The sequence below is a fragment of the Coregonus lavaretus genome (assembly GCF_964263955.1).
Source record: "Coregonus lavaretus genome assembly, contig: HAP1_SCAFFOLD_1157, whole genome shotgun sequence".
Classification (NCBI taxonomy): Eukaryota; Metazoa; Chordata; class Actinopteri; order Salmoniformes; family Salmonidae; genus Coregonus; species Coregonus lavaretus.
The window spans coordinates 48,941-69,951 of NW_028159209.1; the positions used below are offsets into that span (position 1 = coordinate 48,941).

The following is a 21,011-nucleotide window of genomic DNA, read 5'->3' on the forward strand; positions in this document are numbered from 1 at the left end:
ATTCTGTGACGAGTACTGAGGATACAAAGAGGCAGGACGCAGACACAGGAATTAACAAGGTAAAGGTTTACTTAACAATGAGAAAGAGAATAACAAAGAGCGCGTAAACGACACGACGCTAACAATTACACACAACAATTAATGAACAGTCCAGGGCTATATAGTGGTGGTGATGAGATCATGAGGTGCAGGTGCGCTGGAGGTGATTAGGGTGCGTTGGGTTTCCATTCCTGTGTTTGCCGAGGTGGTGCGCTCAGACCGGTGGCTCAGTAGACCGGCGAATCAGAGCGCCGGAGGGGAGCAACGGGAGGAGACGTGACACTCAAGCCACATTCAGAATAGAATTGTATCGATTATTTCATGCAGTTGAAGTCGGAAGTTAGGTTGGAGTCATTAAAACTTGTTTTTCAACCACTCCACAAATGTCTTGTTAACAAACAATAGTTGGCAATAGTCGGTTAGGACATCTACTTTGTGCATGACACAAGTAATTTTTCCAACAATTGTTTACAGACAGATTATTTCACTTATAATTCACTGTATCACAATTCCAGTGGGTCAGTAGTTTACATACACTAAATTGACTGTGCCTTAAACAGCTTGGAAAATTCTAGAAAATGATGTCATGGCTTTAGAAGCTTTTGATAGGCTAATTGATTGATTTGAGTCAATTGGAGGTGTACCTGTGGATGTATTTCAAAGCCTACCTACACACTCAGTGCCTCTTTGCTTTACATCATGGGAAAATCCAAAGAAATCAGCCAAGACCTCAGAATATTTTTTTTTGACCTCCACAAGTCTGGTTCATCCTTGGGAGCAATTTCCAAACGCCTGAAGGTACCACGTTCATCTGTACAACAATAGTACACAAGTATAAACACCATGGGACCACACAGCCGTCATACCGCTCAGGAAGGAGACGCATTCTGTCTCCTAGAGATGAACGTACTTTGGTGCGAAAAGTGCAAATCAATCCCAGAACAACAGCAAAGGACCTTGTAAAGATGCTGGAGGAAACAGGTAAAAAATTATCTATATCCACAGTAAAACGAGTCCTATATCGACATAACCTGAAAGGCCGCTCATCAAGGAAGAAGCCACTGCTCCAAAACCGCCATAAAAAAAGACAGACTACGGTTTGCAACTGCACATTGGGACAAAGATCATACTTTTTGGAGAAATGTCCTCTGGTCTGATTAAACAAAAATAGAACTGTTTGGCCATAATGACCATCGTTATGTTTGGAGTAAAAAAGGGGGCTTGCAAGCCGAAGAACACCATCCCAACCGTGAAGCACGGGGAGGCAGCATCATGCTGTGGGGGTGCTTTGCTGCAGGAGGGACTGGTGCACTTCACAAAATAGGTGGCATCATGAGGAAGGAAAATGATGTGGATATATTGAAGCAACATCTCAAGACATTAGTCAGGAAGTTAAAGCTTGGTCGCAAATGGGTCTTCCAAATGAACAATGACCCCAAGCATACTTCCAATGTTGTGGCAAAATGGCTTAAGGACAACAAAGTCAAGGTATTGGAGTGGCCATCACAAAGCACTGACCTCAATCGAAAATGTGTGGGCAGAACTGAAAAAGCGTGTGCGAGAAAGGAGGCCTACAAACCTGACTCAGTTACACCAGCTCTGTCAGGAGGAATGGGCCAAAATTCATCCAACCTATTGTGGGAATCTTGTGGAAGGCTACATGAAACGTTTGACCCAAGTTAAACAATTTAAAGGCAATGCTACCAAATACTAATTGAGTGTATGTAAACTTCTGACCCACTGGGAATGTGATGAAAGAAATAAAAGCTGAAATAAATCATTCTCTCTACTATTATTCTGATTTCACATTCTTAAAATAAAGTGGTGATCCTAACTGACCTAAGACAGGGAATTTTTACTAGGATTAAATGTCAGGAATTGTGAAAAACTGAGTTTAAATGTATTTGGCTAAGGTGTATGTAAACTTCCGACTTCAACTGTATGTGTTGCTTAGAATACCTCATAAATGTTGAGCAATAGTTAAATATTAAGTTTCTCTCGTCACACAAGATAACTAGCCATTATTTGTGTATAAAAGTTAACGATTGTGGCTGGCAATCAATAGCTTAACTGTATCTCTGTGTAACTAACTCCGAACACTGGGAAACAAGCACTTGTAGTGTATTGTGCCCGACACTGACACATGTAACACAGTTTGAATATTGAACACAGCTCAGTGTATGTGGTTAGACTAGCAGTGCTGAGACTGATCCCGTGTATTTCCTGCTGTTGATGACGACCATGCCATTGAGTAGTGGGCTAATAGACAGTACCCAATCTTCTCCACTATGACATACAGTGCATTGGGAAAGTATTCAGACCCCTTGACTTTTTCCACATTTTTTAAAACGTTACAGCCTTATTCTAAATTTGATTCAATCGTTCCCCCCCCCCCCCCCCCCCCCCCCCCTCATCAATCTACACACAATACCCCATAATTACAAAGCAAAAACAGGTTTTTATAATTTTTTGCTAATGTATTAAAAAACAGAAATGTTACATTTACATAAGTATTCAGACCCTTTACTCAGTACTATGTTGAAGCACCTTTGGCAGTGATTACAGCCTCAAGTCTTATTTGGTATGACGCTACAAGCGTGGCACACCTGTATTTGGGGAGTTTCTCCCATTCTTCTCTGCAGATCCTCTCAAGCTTTGTCAGGTTGGATGGGGAGTGTCGCTGCACAGCTATTTTCAGGTCTCTCCCGAGATGTTTGATCGGGTTCAAGTCCGGGCTCTGGCTGGGCCACTCAAGGACATTCAGAGACTTGTCCCGAAGACACTCCTGCATTGTCTTGGCTGTGTGCTTAAGGTTGTTGTCCTGTTGGAAGGTGAACCTTTGCCCCAGTCTGAGGTCCTGAGCGCTCTGGAGCAGGTTTTCATCAAGGATCTCTCTGTACTTTGCTCCGTTCATCTTTCCCTCGATCCTGACTAGTCTCCCAGTCCCTGCTGCTGAAAAACATGCCACCACCATGCTTCACCTTAGGGATGGTATTGGCCAGGTGATGAGCGGTGCCTGGATTCCTCCAGACGTGACGCTTGGCATTCAGGCCAAAGAGTTCAATCTTGGTTTCATCAGACCAGAGAATCTTGTTTCTCATGGTCTGAGAGTCCTTTAGGTGCCTTTTGGCAAACTCCAAGCGGCCTGTCATGTGCCTTTTACTGAGCAGTGGCTTCTGTCTGGCCACTCTACCGTAAAGGCCTGATTGGTGGAGTGCGGCAGAGATGGTTATCCTTCTGGAAGGTTCTCCCATCTCCACAGAGGAACTCTGGAGCTCTGTCAGAGTGACCATCGGGTTCCTGGTCACCTCCCTGACCAAGGCCCTTCTCCCCCGATTGCTCAGTTTGGCCGGGCGGTTAGCTTTAGGAAAAGTCTTGGTGGTTCCAAACTTCTTCCATTTAAGAATGATGGAGGCCACTGTGTTCTTGGGGACCTTCAATGCTTGCGACATTTTTTGGTACCCTTCCCCAGATCTGTGCCTCGTCACAGTCCTGTCTCGGAGCTCTACGGACAATTCCTTCGACCTCATGGCTTGGTTTTTGCTCTGACATGCACTCTCAACTGTGGTAAATTCAATTGATTGGACATGATGTGTAAAGGCACACACCTGTCTATATAAGGTCACATAGACAGGTGGGTGCCTTTCCACATCATGTCCAATCAATTGAATTTACCACAGGTGGACTCCAATCAAGTTTTAGAAACATCTCAATGATGATCAATGGAAACAGGATGCACCTGGGCTCAATTTCGAGTCTCATAGCAAATGGTCTGAATACTTAAGTAAAGAAGGTATTTCTGTTTTTTATGTTGAATGCATTTGCAAACATTTCTAAAAACCTGTTTTATGGTTATTGTGTTTAGATTGATGAGGATTTTTATTTATTTAATCAATTTTAGAATAAGGCTGTAACGTAACAATGTGCAGGGGTCTGAATACTTTCCGAATGCACTGTAGGCCTAACTGTAGAAAGACACAGACTCAAGAGTTGTCAATGTACACCAGCAGTGTGCAACTGGGTAAGTTTACCCCCCAAGATCATTGTTTCTAACAATATGGCCCTTGTATGGTTTAGGCACACAGTGTTAATTAGATAAGCTAACCTTCCTTTCCCCAGGAAAATGCATCTGACATATTTCCTCCTCGGAAGTCCACATTTCCACCCTCCTGGGAACGGGCCTTGCATGAATTCTAGTAAAAATATATGACACATTTTAAAGTCATGTTAAAACAATATGTGCTTTTCCAGATCCCATTGGATGCGGAGAGATTGAAGTCTGTGTTTTTCTTTCGGCGTGCGTTTGACAGGTCTAATTGGTAAGATGAGCTTGAGGGTAGCGAGGCCTGCTTTTCCCATGCATCGGATCTGGTCAGAAAAGAGGCCCACGTCTCTCGATGTCTGTCCTTTCGCTGTAGTGTTAATCGGTGTGAGCCTCATGTGAGTGAGATTATCAAAGTCAAATGAAGGAGAGTCACTGAGGAATGTGTGGTAAACCACTCCTGAAACAGCTCCAATTCCACATCTCACCATTACTATTCCATTCATGTAGCTCAATTGATAGAGCATGGCGCTTGTAACGCCAGGGTAGTGGGTTCGATCCCCGGGACCACCCATACGTAAAAATGTATGCACACATGACTGTAAGTCGCTTTGGATAAAAGCGTCTGCTAAATGGCATATTATATTATATTATGTACAAGCGGCTTTAAACTCATTAGACTTTACTATTTACTTAGTCTCAATCGGCCATTGTTGTACTAAAAATACAGTGCCCTGCCTTACTTTTGCACATTCTGTCATTTTCTCTGCTCAGCAGGCCTGTACGTTAGGTGTATATGGGACAGCTTCATGCCAAGGAGACAAACTGTTTTGTGTATTTTAGGAAATTGTATATCTACTTAGCCTCCCTACTGGAGAGTCTGCCTTCTGCTTCCATCCTTATTGTTCATTCAAATGAGCTTGTAGCGTGATAATAGGTTCATATTCATATGAATCATCATCCTCAGCATCAGTGGATGTCAATAACTTTTCTCTGTACATGGTGTAGTACTACATTTGAATCTGGATTTCACACTTGAGGATCCCATTATATTCTTCACAGTGTGTCATAAATATGTGTTTGGGCTCTTAGCTGTTGTTCCTTTGCCCTCACTATATTTGGGTAAATGGGTTTGGGGCCTAACTGAAATGAGTATGAGGGTTATTTGGGAGAGGAGAGGAGACGGAAAACCAAACAGTCAGGGTAGCTAGGCCTCACTGACTGGATTCAGATGAGCAGATGGCAACCTGTATGCATGAATAATTCATGCACAAGGTGACGTGCAGCTTGAAATTCCCCACACCAATTTTTCTTTCATGCTTGTTGTAATCGTTAGCTGTTTCTGAATAGTGTATTATTTGCTCTAATGTAAATGGAGTAACACAGATCACACACTGTGTGTGTTAGAATCAAATTCAAGCCAATATTATTTGTAATGATATAGAAATAGATACAGTATTAATTGTATACCCAGACTATTCATTCCAGTGTTATCTGGGTAAATAACAGGGCACCTGCAGTTAAATTATTTCTCTGTTTGTTGGATGAAAACAACATTGCTTGTTTTTCCATCGACCTGTCCTGATGTTTTTAGGAACAGCTTCAGGAGCTCTCAGACATCCTTTGTTGTTGCCAAGCCCTAGTTACTGAATAATTGAAGCAGGTAAATGTTTAACATGTTTTACAAGTTCCTTGCTGTGGTGTTGTTGAAGACACTCTATATTTTGTCTGTTGTAAAAGTGTTGTGTCTCTACCACCGTGTTTTCCCTCTAACCTGAGGAGACCCTCTTTACCAGCCCACCGCACCCTCCCCACCCCCGTCCACCCCCTCTTCGTTCACATTCATGGTGGCTAGCAGCTGTAACACACCACCTTAATGCTTCTTCAAATGTCAGGAGAATTACTGTTTGTTTGTCTTCAGTTTCTAGCTGGCTCTGCATTTGCATCGACCTTGATTCCCTAAGCTTTGCCCCTTTCTCCTCCCAGAGCCTGTTTACATTAGGTCTGCCATGAGTGTCACCTATGAAATCTGTTGATTATTCCACCTGGTTAATGTTAAATTGGTCCTGCAAGGAGATGTTTGTTCATAAACACAAACCACCGCTCACCCTGTTTACTGTAGCCATGGCAGAAATCAGTTAATAAACAAATAGCCGCTTTGTTTGTAGGTGTGAGTGAGTGGTTGGTTAACCCCTACAAGGTCTGGAAGGAACTGTGTGTCTGTGAAAAAGGGGTGAGGAGGGAGAGCCCTTTTCCTACAATGTTGTCACTGTAGTCTTGAGATATGCTTTGCTTATCTGTGACTTTTGGTTGAAGTGGCTGGTGAGATTAGTGCTTGTTTGGTCTCACTGTGAAGTCTCCGTTGGCGGAATGTCATCCATGCTGTCGGTTTACCTTCTCGGAGAAGAGAAGGGCGAGGGATTCTTCGTTGAGTGCCAAGCGAGCCCAGATATTGTGGCAGCCACTTCTGAGGGACGCGTGTGGTTCTGGATTATGGAGGTCTAGGCTACATTAAGGTAAAGACCAAGGAGATGAGGGAGGGAGGGAGGGCCGCTGGCTCTGCTGTGACTGTGGGAGGGTTCAAGGGCCCAGTCCAATTCTGTTCTGTTCTGCACAGGCCAGTAGAGGGGTTCAGTTCTTTGAATGGTTTATTTTGTACTATGACAGGATTGACTGTGGATCATTGAACAAATGTTCGTTCAGCTATTTGTAAACACGGTGAAAAAAAAAGATTCCCTCTCATGTTTGTCTTCAGACTTATCCTCAGAACAGCGAGCCAAAATAAAGCTGAACACGAAACTCTCCAAACCTTGTAAACCCCATCCAGGGGAGGTGTTATGGTGTCGCACCACCTTGGTACAAGCTATTTATGTTCTCTAGTCTAGCAACCAAGCCTAACCTAAACAGGCAGCGTTAGAGTGAACCTCTCCAATTGTCATCTCCTTTGTCTGTCTTTATCTCCTCCCCAACAATGTTGTGCTTGTGTTGTGTACTTGTGCTGTGTGCTTGTGTAAACAGGAGCTATGTGATAACTATGCAGACCGGAACAGGTGGCCATGGAGGGTTTACTGTCATGAGCATTAGAGAAAAACAAAACATGGGAAAGGGTCACACCACAGCTGTGCAGGACGACCCTACCTTGGATTGTTGACTGAATTGTTGAGCTCTTGAATTCCAGGCTGCCATGACAAGGGACAGGCTTTTAGAATTAGATTGAGTGGAACGATAGGCTTGATTAGTCCTTGGTGCCCTGCCATGCTCTGAACCTGTCTGGTCAGGTGGGAGTTGCATGTGACTGTGTTTGGACTGTACTCCCCATATTAGAGGAACAAAACCATCACCAAACAGAAACTCTGACCTTTTTTATGATCCACTGTTTGTTCCAAACACTTGTTGTGTTTTGCAACCAGACATCCCCCCACCACCACCCCCTTTAGAAGAACAGACCTCTGAGGATCAACAGAGAAGCAAAGCATCTGTTTTGTGGACCTCTGTTACCTCATTCTAATCTTCTGGAATGTTCATTATTTAGGGCTGACATGCCTCATAAACAAGCAGGCCTGTTTCTCATGAACTGCCCCCTCATTTCTGTTTGAATATGTGTGTGTTTATTTGTGTGTGTCTGTGTGTGTGTGTGTGTGTGCGTGTGCGTGTGTGTGTGTTTGTGTATTCGTGGGTGCTTGCATGAATGCGTATGTTCCAGCCCTGCTAAGTATAGTACCTTTAGCGAGACACTTGACAGATAATTCCCCCTGAATATGTATTGCTGTATAAATGGATAAAAGAAACAAGCTATTTGAGTCATCATCACAGATAAGAGTATCCCCTGAGCAAACTGAACATAAATTAGTAGATAAATTAACTAGGGGCCCTGTCACGTGATAGACTAGTTGCCTGTGCCTGATAGCCTACATGAAGTTGCTGTGTCTCTGCCTCAGTGCAGCTCAGATTAACATTGTTATCACTAGATAACTCTCCAATAAGGCTCTTTCCTATCTGGATGATATTCATGATGGATAATGCACATTTTCCATTTTCTTTATTTCTCTTATTTTTTTTGCTCGCAATATTGCAGCTTTGAATTATTCTGCGGTAAAATTAATTAGAAAGTAGATTTATGGGTTTCATTTGTTTGTCAATTCGAAAATTAATTGGGTGTTAATTTTAGCCGTCCCTCATCAGTGCCGGTTCCAAGCATGTGCGCATTACTTTGCATTCATTTTAGCCTTACTCTCCTTCATTGTGGGTCACAAGTTTTGCATACATTAAAATAGCCCCGCGGCTCATTCTCTTGATTACTTTTGGAGATGCCTTGCATTTGGAAATGTACGCCTTTCCGTTATAATTACGAAAATGTTGCATGGAATGACAGTGCATGCATAATATCCATTACTTTCCCCTTTTATGTAGCTTTGGAGAGAAAAAAACAGACTCAGTCCATTTTTTTTATGTGTGGAAAAATTTATTTTATTTGAAAAATAAGTGTGGGTGAATAGCATCAGCATGTGGTTTATTTCAAATCACATTTCATTTGGCCTGAGAATGTGTTTCTAATTGGTGTCTCAGAAGGAAGGGGAGTTTGTATGAGTTGAGCCGAGCTGAGCTGAGCTGAGCTGAGCAGCCGGGGTCTGTAGATGTAGTTGTGGCTGACTCTCTCTCTTCCATCCCACAGTATTCCTCTTGCTCACTCCTTGTTTACAAAATCCCATTATGGAGGGAGTCTGTGCCAGACTGAAGGAGTCAGCCGGGTCAACATCTGTCTGGAGAGAGGGAAAGAGAGTGGGCTGAGCTGGAGGCTTGAGGCCAGAGGCCAGAGCCCAGAGCCCAGAACCCAGAGAACACAGTCCATAGCCTGGGCCCAACAGCCCATATGCCTGCAGACAGAGAGGCAGGGGCTCAGAATGAGATGTATTTATTCTTTATTTAACCAGGTGAGTTGACTGAGAATACATTCTCATTTGCAGCATTGCCCTGGGGAAAGTAAAAAAATAAAGCAGAGGCCTAGTTACTTACATACAAGATATATGCAAGCAAAAAAAACATAACAGTAAAATATAATTAATTACAAGATCAATCATAGAATCATAAAAAACAAACACATTCTTCCTTAAAATGGTCCTCACATAGCCGTCTGAACCGCTTTAGATGCACCATTCAATTTCAGTGAATTCTGTAGACCATTCTACAAGCAAGGTGCAAAACAGCTAAAGGGAGATTTACCTAACTGTCGAGATCGAAGGGACCTCTAGAGTTAACCATTCCTGAGATCGTGTCTGATAGCTTGTATTTCTTTAAGTTACCAGAGAAGTGAGGTACGGTGGTACTTTACACAAGAGGCCTTTATAGAAAAAAAAGAGTGTAATGCATAGATCTGCGAGACTTCAAAGAGGGCCAGCCTACTTTCTCATACAAAGTACAGTGATGTGTGCTGAAGCTATCGCCTGTAATGAAGCCTAATGCTATACAGCCTCCAGTGGCTTCAATAAAGCTGCATTCATATAAATGATATCGCCATATTGTAAAATCGGAATCAATGTAGACAAAAAAGTTTGTTTTCTGCTATTTAACTTAAGGCATGACCTATTCCTGTAAAATAAGTCCATTTATAATAATAAAATGCCATTTAGCAGACGCTTTAATCCAAAGCGATTTACAGTCATGTGTGCATACATTTTTACGTATGGGTGGTCCCGGGGATCGAACCCATTACCCTGGCGTTACAAGCGCCATGCTCTACCAATTGAGCTACAGCTACAGTGGGGAAAAAATGTTTTTAGTCAGCCACCAATTGTGCAAGTTCTCCCACTTAAAAAGATGAGAGATGCCTGTAATTTTCATCATAGGTACACGTCAACTATGACAGACAAAATGAGATTTTTTTTCTCCAGAAAATCACATTGTAGGATTTTTTATGAATTTATTTGCAAATTATGGTGGAAAATAAGTATTTGGTCAATAACAAAAGTTTCTCAATACTTTGTTATATACCCTTTGTTGGCAATGACACAGGTCAAACGTTTTCTGTAAGTCTTCACAAGGTTTTCACACACTGTTGCTGGTATTTTGGCCCATTCCTCCATGCAGATCTCCTCTAGAGCAGTGATGTTTTGGGGCTGTCGCTGGGCAACACGTACTTTCAACTCCCTCCAAAGATTTTCTATGGGGTTGAGATCTGGAGACTGGCTAGGCCACTCCAGGACCTTGAAATGCTTCTTACGAAGCCACTCCTTCGTTGCCCGGGCGGTGTGTTTGGGATCATTGTCATGCTGAAAGACCCAGCCACGTTTCATCTTCAATGCCCTTGCTAATGGAAGGAGGTTTTCACTCAAAATCTCACGATACATGGCCCCATTCATTCTTTCCTTTACACGGATCAGTCGTCCTGGTCCCTTTGCAGAAAAACAGCCCCAAAGCATGATGTTTCCACCCCCATGCTTCACAGTAGGTATGGTGTTCTTTGGATGCAACTCAGCATTCTTTGTCCTCCAAACACGACGAGTTGAGTTTTTACCAAAAAGTTCTATTTTGGTTTCATCTGACCATATTACATTCTCCCAATCCTCTTCTGGATCATCCAAATGCACTCTAGCAAACTTCAGACGGGCCTGGACATGTACTGGCTTAAGCAGGGGGACACGTCTGGCACTGCAGGATTTGAGTCCCTGGCGGCGTAGTGTGTTATTGATGGTAGGTTTTGTTACTTTGGTCCCAGCTCTCTGCAGCTCATTCACTAGGTCCCCCCGTGTGGTTCTGGGATTTTTGCTCACCGTTCTTGTGATCATTTTGACCCCACGGGGTGATCGAGGGAGATTATCAGTGGTCTTGTATGTCTTCCATTTCCTAATAATTGCTCCCACAGTTGATTTCTTCAAACCAAGCTGCTTACCTATTGCAGATTCAGTCTTCCCAGCCTGGTGCAGGTCTACAATTTTGTTTCTGGTGTCCTTTGACAGCTCTTTGGTCTTTGCCATAGTGGAGTTTGGAGTGTGACTGTTTGAGGTTGTGGACAGGTGTCTTTTATACTGATAACAAGTTCAAACAGGTGCCATTAATACAGGTAACGAGTGGAGGACAGAGGAGCCTCTTAAAGAAGAAGTTACAGGTCTGTGAGAGCCAGAAATCTTGCTTGTTTGTAGGTGACCAAATACTTATTTTCCACCATCATTTGCAAATAAATTCATTAAAAATCCTACAATGTGATTTTCTGGAATTTTTTTCCTCAATTTGTCTGTCATAGTTGACGTGTACCTATGATGAAAATTACAGGCCTCTCTCATCTTTTTAAGTGGGAGAACTTGCACAATTGGTGGCTGACTAAATACTTTTTTTCCCCACTGTACATGATTAACTTCTTAACTAACTCATCAACATGTATTTTGAATGAAAGCCTATCATCAATCCAGATGCCCAGATATTTATATGCGGGAACACATCCAAAGTATACTGAACAAAAATATAAACGTAACATGTATAGTGTTGGTCACATGTTTCATGTGCTGAAATAAACTATTCCAGAAATGTTCCATACGGACAAAAAGCTTATTTCTATCAAATTTTGTGCACAAACTTGTTTACATTCCTTTTAATAAGCATTTTTTATTTGCCAATATAATCCATTCATTTAACAGGTGTATCATATCAGCCCAGTCAAAGCTATTCGCTGCTCTGGCACCCCAATGGTGGAACAAGCTCCCCCACGACGCCAGGACAGCGGAGTCACTGACCACCTTCCAGAGACACTTGAAACCCTACCTCTTTAAGGAATACCTGGAATAGACCCCCCCTCCCCCAGTGGTGGTTGTCCCACTGGCTATCATAAATTGAATGCACCAATTTGTAAGTCACTCTGGATAAGAGCATCTGCTAAATGACTTAAATGTAAATGTAAATATCAAGAAGCTGATTAAACAGCTTGATCATTACACAGGTGCACCTTTTGCTGGGGACAATAAAAGGCCACTCTAAAATGTGCAGTTTTGTCACACAACACAATGCCACAGATATCTCAAGTTTTGAGAGCGCGTGCAATTGGCATGCGGACTGCAGGAATGTCCACCAGAGCTGTTGCCAGAGAATTTAACCCGGACAGCTGATGAAACTGAGTTTGCACAATTGAAGAATATTTGCATAAACTGTCAGAAACGGTCTCAGGAAAGCTCATCTGTGTGCTCGTCGTCCTCACCAGGGTCTGGACCTGACTGCAGTTCGGCGTCATAACCGACTTCAGTGGGAAAATGCTCACCATCGATGGCCACTGGCATGCTGGAGAAGTGTGCTGTTCACAAATTAATCCCGGTTTCAACTGTACCAGGCAGATGGCAGACAGCGTGTATTGCGTCGTGTGGGCGAGTGGTTTGCTGATGTCAATGTTGTGAACAGGGTGACCCATGGTGGCGGTGGAATTATGGTATGGGCAGGCATAAGCTACGGACAACGAACACAATTGCATTTTATCGATTGCAATTTAAATGCACAGAGATACCGTGACGAGATCCTGAGGCCCATTGTCGTGCCATTCATCCGCCGCCATCACCTCATGTTTCAGCATGATAATGCATGGCCCCATGTCGCAAGGATCTGTACACAATTCCTGAAGCTGAAATGTCCCAGTTCTTCAATGGCCTGCATACTCACCAGACATGTCACCCATTGAGCATGTTTGGGATGCTCTGGATCGACGTGTACGACAGCATGTTCCAGTTCCCACCAACATCCAGCAACTTCGCACAGCCATTGAAGAGGAGTGGGACAACATTACACAGGCCACAGTCAACAGCCTGATCAACTCAATGTAAAGGAGATGTGTCACGCTGCATGAGGCAAATGGTGATCACACCAGATACTGACTGGTTTTCGGGTCCACGCCCCAACCTTTTTTTAAAGGTATCTGTGACCAACAGTTGTATATCTGTATTCCCAGTCATGTGAAATCCATAGATTAGGGCCTAATGAATTTATTTAAATTGACTGATTTCCTTATATGAACTGTAACTCAGTAAAATCTTTGAAATTGTTGCATGTTGCGTTTATATTTTTGTTCAGTGTACGTAGCATAAATCATTCGATACATTTCTAAGTGAATTGGAAAACAAAATGTATTTGATTTTACCTGCATTAAGCACTAACTTCAGTCCAACAAAGGCCCTCTGCAGGGCAATAAAGGTAGACTGAAGCTCCGAAAGAGCCTAGTCAGCCATGGGGGAAATAGCATACACAACAGTTGAGGTGAGGGGGCGGTTGACATTCAACTGAACCAATACAGACTACATTATCTGATGAGGACTCACTGGGATGTTCTGCCTACAAGAAGAGCAGAGACATTCTTCCTTGTAAAGATTAAAATTATAGTGTACTATGGGGATTATTATTATACATTTTAGTCATTTAGCAGATGCTCTTATCCAGAGCGACTTACAATTAGTGAGTGCATACATTTTTCATACTGGCCCCCCGTGGGAAACGAACCCACAACCCTGGCGTTGCAAGCGCCATGCTCTACCAACTGAGCTACACCAGTAGTGGTAGCTACTGATTTTACTACGTGTAGCCTACAACTACTGATGATGATGATAGCGCTGAAATTATTATTTATTTTACCACTAAAAATAGTTAGGCCTGTAATATTGTTATTTATTGTTCTAATGACCAATACCAGGGTTCCCCAACTGGCGGGCCGTGGGTGATTTTATTTGCCCCCACCCCATTTGTCTAAGCAATAAAATAAAATATATATTATATTTTTTTGTCAAATGTTCATTGTTGGACATAAAAGACTGTAGAAATACCAGTAAATCAGCTCCAAGTGATTTTAATTTTGGAAATCTGTCCCCATGTATTACCATGCATAATAAAGAGATATATGTGATCGGAAACAAATATAAGCAAGGTTTGAAATGATTATGTTTTAGTCAAATATTATAGCTGTTTGGACTTCTTGCAAATTACAAATGATTTGTAATTATGTTTCGGCCCCCGACCATCCGCTCAAGAAAAAATTGGCCGCGGCTTAATCTAGTTGATGATCTCTGACCTATACTATTCTATTGTTATCTTGCTTATTTTATTTTCTGATAATAAATGTGAACATGACAACCTGTCAAGCTCCATTTGATGTCTGTCAGACAGAGTGAGTCCCCATGGTGGCTCTTCTGCTGTGAGCCGGCTGTGCCTTGTTTAGATTGGCATCTCAGGAGACTCAGCCCCTCTGTTGAGCACACATTAACATGTAATGACCTCCCTATAATGCCTTAAACGCAACATTATAAATCTGCATTTAGTCCCATTTCCACCATCTTTCATGACGAGGCCCAGTGTTTTAAGGGCATTTATTCTACTTTGTATAAATAATTAATCAGCCAAGTTAATTTACTTCTGCCTGACATTGTCAGCTTCATTAACTGCTCTGGTATTGGGCGACTAGACGCCCCGACCACCGCACCAGTGAGGCTTGTGACCAACACAAAAGATGTAAATCTCACCACTGATTTCAGGAATGCAGCCCCAGATAAGCATCAGTGTCGTTCGGTTCATACTCATCCCAGGAGTGAGGGGAGGGAGTCGGGCTGGGGGGTGGGGGGATGTATGTCTGGCTTGTGAATCATCCAAATCAGAAACAATAAGGACTTGAAAATTAAAAAATGTATGCCTGAATATTTATTTTATTTTAATTGGATTATAGAAATACATGCAATTATAGAGCATATGTAACCATTTGTATACAGCACATTCTCCTTTAAAATGAAGTAATAACAGAAAAAGTTTTTGGTATAGACTCATTTGTTTTGAGTGTTTTAAAATGGATGTTTCTCATGGAGATCCTTTGGCAGGCAGGCAGGTCCACCCGTTGGCCCTGTTTCCCATTAAAAAGCCATTCTGCGTGGTTCTTCTGGGACCATGCAAGTAAATATATTAATTTCCATAGAAAATGTTTTGTTTGTGAGGGTGAGTGTTTTCTTGGGCTCCACTGCTTTGCCTCACTGAGGTTGGGTTTCTCTCAGTTTCTACCCCCTGCCTTCCACACAGCCGTGAAGCAGAACACTAACAGAACCTGAGCCGTGCTCCTTCCTCCAGCCCAGTATGGACATGTCATCTGCAAAGTATCTGGTCCGGAAAGACAAAGCAAAAGACTAGTTCATCACCCAGTGGAAAGAGAGTCTATGAATACAGTGCAAGCAAGCAAACAAACAAGAAACAGGCAGGCATGAACCAATAGGAAAACCTGTTATAAAAGTGAACTTGTGTGGGAAGGAAATTACACGTGTTTACAGTTTGGCCCAGGTTAAAACGTACTCTATCCCCTGTGCTCTGCCTTGTTTTAACAGCTGTTTCTCCCACTCCCTGCGCCCTCAGGTTTTTAAGTCATGATGCAAGAATCTGGTACAGAGGCGACAAGCAACGGTCCAGCCAGTCAGAACGGAGCAGCAAGCGTGGAGGGCGGAGCCAGGGACACAAGGCCCAAGAGCGCCACGTCAGTGGACGTCACGGCAGCTGACCTGATCCATCTCCAGCAGCAGCAGGTAAACTAGGTTCCTCTCTTCACACCTGTCTTTATTAAAGGAATAATCCACTCAAAAAATATATTTTGGTATTTGTTTCATTAGTCCACTGTTGATACAGGCCTAAAATGTTTTGCATGTCAGCAATCAAGTTTGCATCATCATGATGATGTGGCAAGTTACAGTTTGCTTTTTGAAAGTCCTATATCTTGACAACTTGATTGCTGGCATGCAAAACCTTTTGGGACTGTATCAACAGTGGTCTAATGAAAATAATGCCAAAATTAGTGGATTATTCCCATGTCAACAGCAGTCCCTATCCCCCTCTAAAGTGCCTGTTAATATTTAATCCTGCCCCAAAGTACATCAAGTACACACATTATTATTACTATTTATGTATATTGGAGGGCGTTTTGAATGTTTAAGGAGGGTGTAGTGCTCCCAGTGATTGTGTATTTGGATGCGGACGTGTTTATTGTAGCATGCAGCATCTGCATTTTGGTGAAATATTTATCGAGGTAGGTCAACATATTTTAAGTGTATAGGTGCCACATGATTCTCGGACAGTTGGAGTGCTGTGCTGTCCAATGGGCTGACAGTATTTTCCCTTAGCTCGTTGTAAACACGCCTCACACACACAACTAATGCCACACTCCTCTGTGTCCGACCAATGAGGCCAAGAGAATGGCGGTAGATTTATTATTAGTGAAGCCCAAAACATTTTCACCATCTGAGACTTGAGGCAAACAGACAAGCTCTTTCTGTTGGTGTCAGTGTTATGTGTGCCACACGACAGCGTGTTTAAGGAAACAGCATTGAAAAGATCACCGTGTCTCATGCTGTCTTGGCATTGAAGAATGACGGGTTGTTGTCAGGAGCAGTTTAGTCATGATGCACAGCCTCTTTTGTTGCTGTCTGTTGTCACAGCATATCTATCAACATCTGTACGCAGTAAAGAACAATGCTGAAACATTTTGTCGCAACGAAAATAACAGTCTTATTCATTTGAAGCACTTATCAGGAAAGTTAGCTTGTGACCACGTACAGCACGTTTTGAGTAATAGCCCAAGAAATCACATATTTGTTGCAAGCCAGTAACATTAACACCCGCAAAGGCATGCTTCCAACGACAAAAACACAAGTAGACAAATAAAGATGTGTCTGCAACTGTACTCTACTTGTGTGTCCCAGTGTTAGGCCTGTAGGCCCACTACTCCACATGGCTCTGTCCTTCCCTCCTATCTCCCCTCCATCGCTGCTGCTCTAGCCATCTCCCTGATTTTTTCCAGCTCAACATTAGCATGTCGTCAGTGAGAAAATCACAGCCACACTGAATTCATTACTGCAGTAGTCGCACAAAACCGTGGATACAATTTCAATAACTGCAGGCCACAGTTGAGTAAACAGTTGCACTGAAACTTAATTCCTGTTGACTTTTCCTTCATTCTTTGCCAGAAGCGCATTCTGATTCGCTGTGCAAAGACAACAGGGGTTACAACTTTGATGAATGTGAGGCAGAGGAAAGGGAGAGCAGGGAAATGTGGCACGGATGCGCACTTGACACCAAGGAGAGAGAGAGAGAAAATAATCCTTGAACCGAGAAAAGAGCCAACCGTCCGGCACTGGTCTCTGTTTTCTCTGGTCATATGGATGGGATAATGATTCTCTCAGATCAGTCATTTAGGAAAATCATTTAGAAATAAAAACATTACTCGTGAATTTAGTCCTGTATAATCTTTTCCTGTTCATTTCAATAAATCGTAAATGTTTGTCCCTTTGAACAAACAAAGCCCATGGTTAATTTCTGTGGCATACCATACGGTTTATGATGGAGATGGAGAGAGAGAGCGGCAGATGGATGAATTGTTCTGTGTGATAAATGGAGCATGGTTCGGGATGAAGGACGAGATGTCTCATTCTCCACTCCTGACGTTCTCCTTTGATAGGGTACTTACCAGTGGAGGGTTCTGGGGGAATGCACCTGTCTTTATATTCTCCCATTAGGCTAACCCAGGATTTTCATTCATGCAATATGAACCATGTTAATTGTCCCATGGGCATTAAGATCTTCACTCAATTACTTGATAACTTTTACCTTCGTGGCATTTTGCAGTCTGTCTTTTAAGTTTTATTTGCTGGTTGTGCTAATATAGGGGGTAACTTGACAGATATGTGGTCTTCTGTGTCCTTTGTTCTCTGAGAAACATCCAAGACACCATTTCCCTTTTGGTGATGCAGAAATCAATCTAGATTTTTTTCTGACTCAAAGTGCAAATACATTAGAGTCCCCTGAGTCAAGGTGAACAACAAACCTGGTGGTGGTATATAATTTATTCTTATTAGGGAACATAACTGTGAAAGACAGTGCTCATTAATAAAGATAGGGGATACAATAATTGTAATCTGTTTGATCATCTTGATTCTGACAGGGGAATTTATCTTGTGGACCAGTCACATTTGGGGGAGATGGACCATAAACTTGGTTTAAACATCTCTATTAGTAAGTGAAATAGTGGGCTGTAATACCTCGGCAGAAACAAGGTGCTCTCCTGGCTTATCTAAATCTACAATCGAAGTGGTTTCCCATTATTGGCCATTCACTGTATACACATTTTATGTTTGAACACAAATGTCCCCATTTGCTGGATAAATATAGTGTATTGTTGTGTCAACCAAACAGAAGGTTTTCACCCTATATTTTCTGAATATGACTCCTTTCTTTAATGTTGTCTCTAAACTTTCTTGCTGGTAGAGCAGAAGTTGTGGTTTTCAGCAAGTCCCTTTCATGAGGAAGTGAAGATTATAGACATGATAAAGAAAAATATATATTTAAAAAAGGGCTGTGTTTATGCAATAGCTAAACATGTGTGGGTTTTCCATTTGTTTTGTTGTTATTGATTTTGCAAGAGGATGTTCTGATGTCCAAAGGAGCAGTCACAGATTAGACCAGATGCAGCCAACCACATCAACAAGCAGGCAGTCATAGTGATGATGTGATTGAACAGTTAGATACTGTAGGCTGCTGTTGACTCCAGCACATTCAAGTTACTACATGTACTGTTGTTGATTGTGATTTATGGTCGATTTAGGCAGTGCCTTTGTAATCTTGCGCATGTTTCTCTGCTAGAAATTGGTTTCAGCTGATATAACTGTGGAGTATTAAATATTAATTTCCTGTCTCTTAGAGGTGTCCTTTTAATGAAGTCAAATATCATCGTTCCTCAGTGATGCAAAATACACTGAGTGTACAAAACATTAAGAACAAATTCCGAATATTGAGTTGCACCCCCTTTTTGCCCTCAGAACAGTCTCGATTCGTCGGTGCATGGACTCTACAAGGTGTCGAAAGTGTTCCATAGGGATGCTGACCCATGTTGACTCCAATGCTTCCCACAGTTGTGTCAAGTTGGCTGGATGTCCTTTGGGAGGTGGACCATTCTTGATACACACGGGAAACTGTTGAGCGTGAAAAACCCAGCAGCGTTGCAGTTCTTGACACAAACCAGTGCGCCTGGCACCTACTACCATACCCTGTTCAAAGGCACTTACTGTAAATGTTTTGTCTTGCCCATTCACCCTCTGAATGGCACACATACACAATCCATGCCTCAATTGTCTCAATGCTTAAAAATCCTTCTTTAACCTGTCTCCTCCCCTTCATCTACACTGATTGAAGTGGATTTAACAAGTGACATCAAGTGTCAATAACTCATAGCTTTCACCTTGATTGACCTGGTCAGTCTATGTCATGGAAAGAGCAGGTGGTCATAATGTTTTGTCCACTCAGTGTACACTCCAACAATATCATCAGAAAAAGAACAACAGCTGGACGAATCATTGCTTTTCTTTTGTAGCATAATTATCGATCCAGGCTTCTTTGTCAGACAAGTGCTCTAAAGCTTTGTTACAAATCACAAGATAAGGCAAACCAACTTTATTTTCTGCAATTTCTCTTCTCTGATGGAACAAGGCCATCAGTACTGTATGGAGAGCAACACATGGAGCAGCAGACACAGGTTAACTGTTTGCATAATGTAAACTCTAACAAAGTCCCTCTCGACATGGTGGAAGAGAGAGAAATACACACACACACACACACACACACACACATCTCAGCTCAACCTTGGTTGTCTGTCTGTCATCACTGAACTCTACTCACCGGAGGAGGAAGTGCTAAGTGATAAGAAGACTCACATGACTTTCTCCTATGTTGCCAACCCTGTACTGTAGAGTAGACAAACATGCCCAGTACAGCACAGTACAGCAGGCCTGTGTCCTGGTCAGTAGAGGAGACTAGTGGTCAGACTCACTGGCATTTAGATCAGAGAGGTTAGCAGCATCAGGTCAGAGGTGAGCTCAGAGCAGCTCTCATGCTGCTGGACCGCTGGCTGCTGATTGCATCCACTCGACTGTGGAGCTCAGTGGAACAGAACAGCCAGCAACTTACTCAGTTGAAATACACCCCCGTTTATTACAAGGAGAAAACACTCCTTATCGCCACACATGTGAATTAAATTGAATTCAGCATCTTTTTGTTTTCTCACAGCAGTATATCTGCTCAGTACTGCATAACCAATAGTTGTGATAAAGGGCTGGTTTCTCTGTGTGGTTGGTGTCCAAGGGCTATGGTGCATTATCCTCTCATTGTGTGTTTCCTTCCTGAGTGTTGCAGTCAGTGACACATATGCATGCCACACACACACGCACGCACACACACACACACACACACACACACACACACAACCTCCTCATCTCAGAGAGGATCATGTTAAAAGGATACACACTGCTCTGTTTCTGTGTCACTCACAGCCACCGGTGTAACGCTGTGGATTGTCTTTCCTCCATCTCTCAGTGCTCTCAGGTATCTGCTTGTAAACTGTACATATTGTCAGATCGGGCTGGGGACGGTAGGGGCTCCAACTTATTGGAAATCTGGGGGAACAGATAACATCAGTGTTATGACACTGCATATTGCCCTAAATTGCTTTGTTGGTAAAACGATAGTGCTCTTCCAATTTGAATAATTGTATGGAATCCCTCCCAGAACAGTTTAATAATGTTATCACACAACTCACAGCATCTGTCTTTATAGTGGAGCAGATGACAGTTTTATTACAGGCTGAATTTCTTTGGTGGTTCTGGCAATTGATGTGTGATCTGATTAATAATCATACTGATGGAGGTGAAAATTGAACAGTAATGTGCTTGTATGTAGAAAAGGGAAAAGATAATTAGAAAAAAACACGCCATGTGTCACAAGAAAACTTCATCACTGTTTTTGTCGATTCCTAAGCCTTCCGCAATTGAACCATATTGCTTTTTGAGTCTAGTTAATTGTTACATGCAATATATTTCTCTCCCAGGGAAAGAGAGATCTGTTTAGTCTATCCCTGTATGACTTCTGAAGCCTTTTGTCATGTCTTGCTGAATTTTGG

General features: G+C 42.4%; 1 protein-coding gene across 1 annotated transcript in view; it reads left to right on the top strand.

Annotated features, from left to right (window-relative positions):
- The window catches only part of LOC311123183 (forkhead box protein P1-like), a gene marked incomplete at its 3' end in the record, with an annotated part of 133,593 nt that overhangs the window by 29,415 nt on the left and 83,167 nt on the right, over window positions 1–21,011 (top strand). The window contains exon 2 of the mRNA XM_084197445.1: window positions 15,431–15,597. Within this exon, the coding sequence (XP_084053571.1) occupies window positions 15,442–15,597 (156 nt within the window). The remainder of the gene's footprint in view (window positions 1–15,430; window positions 15,598–21,011) is intronic.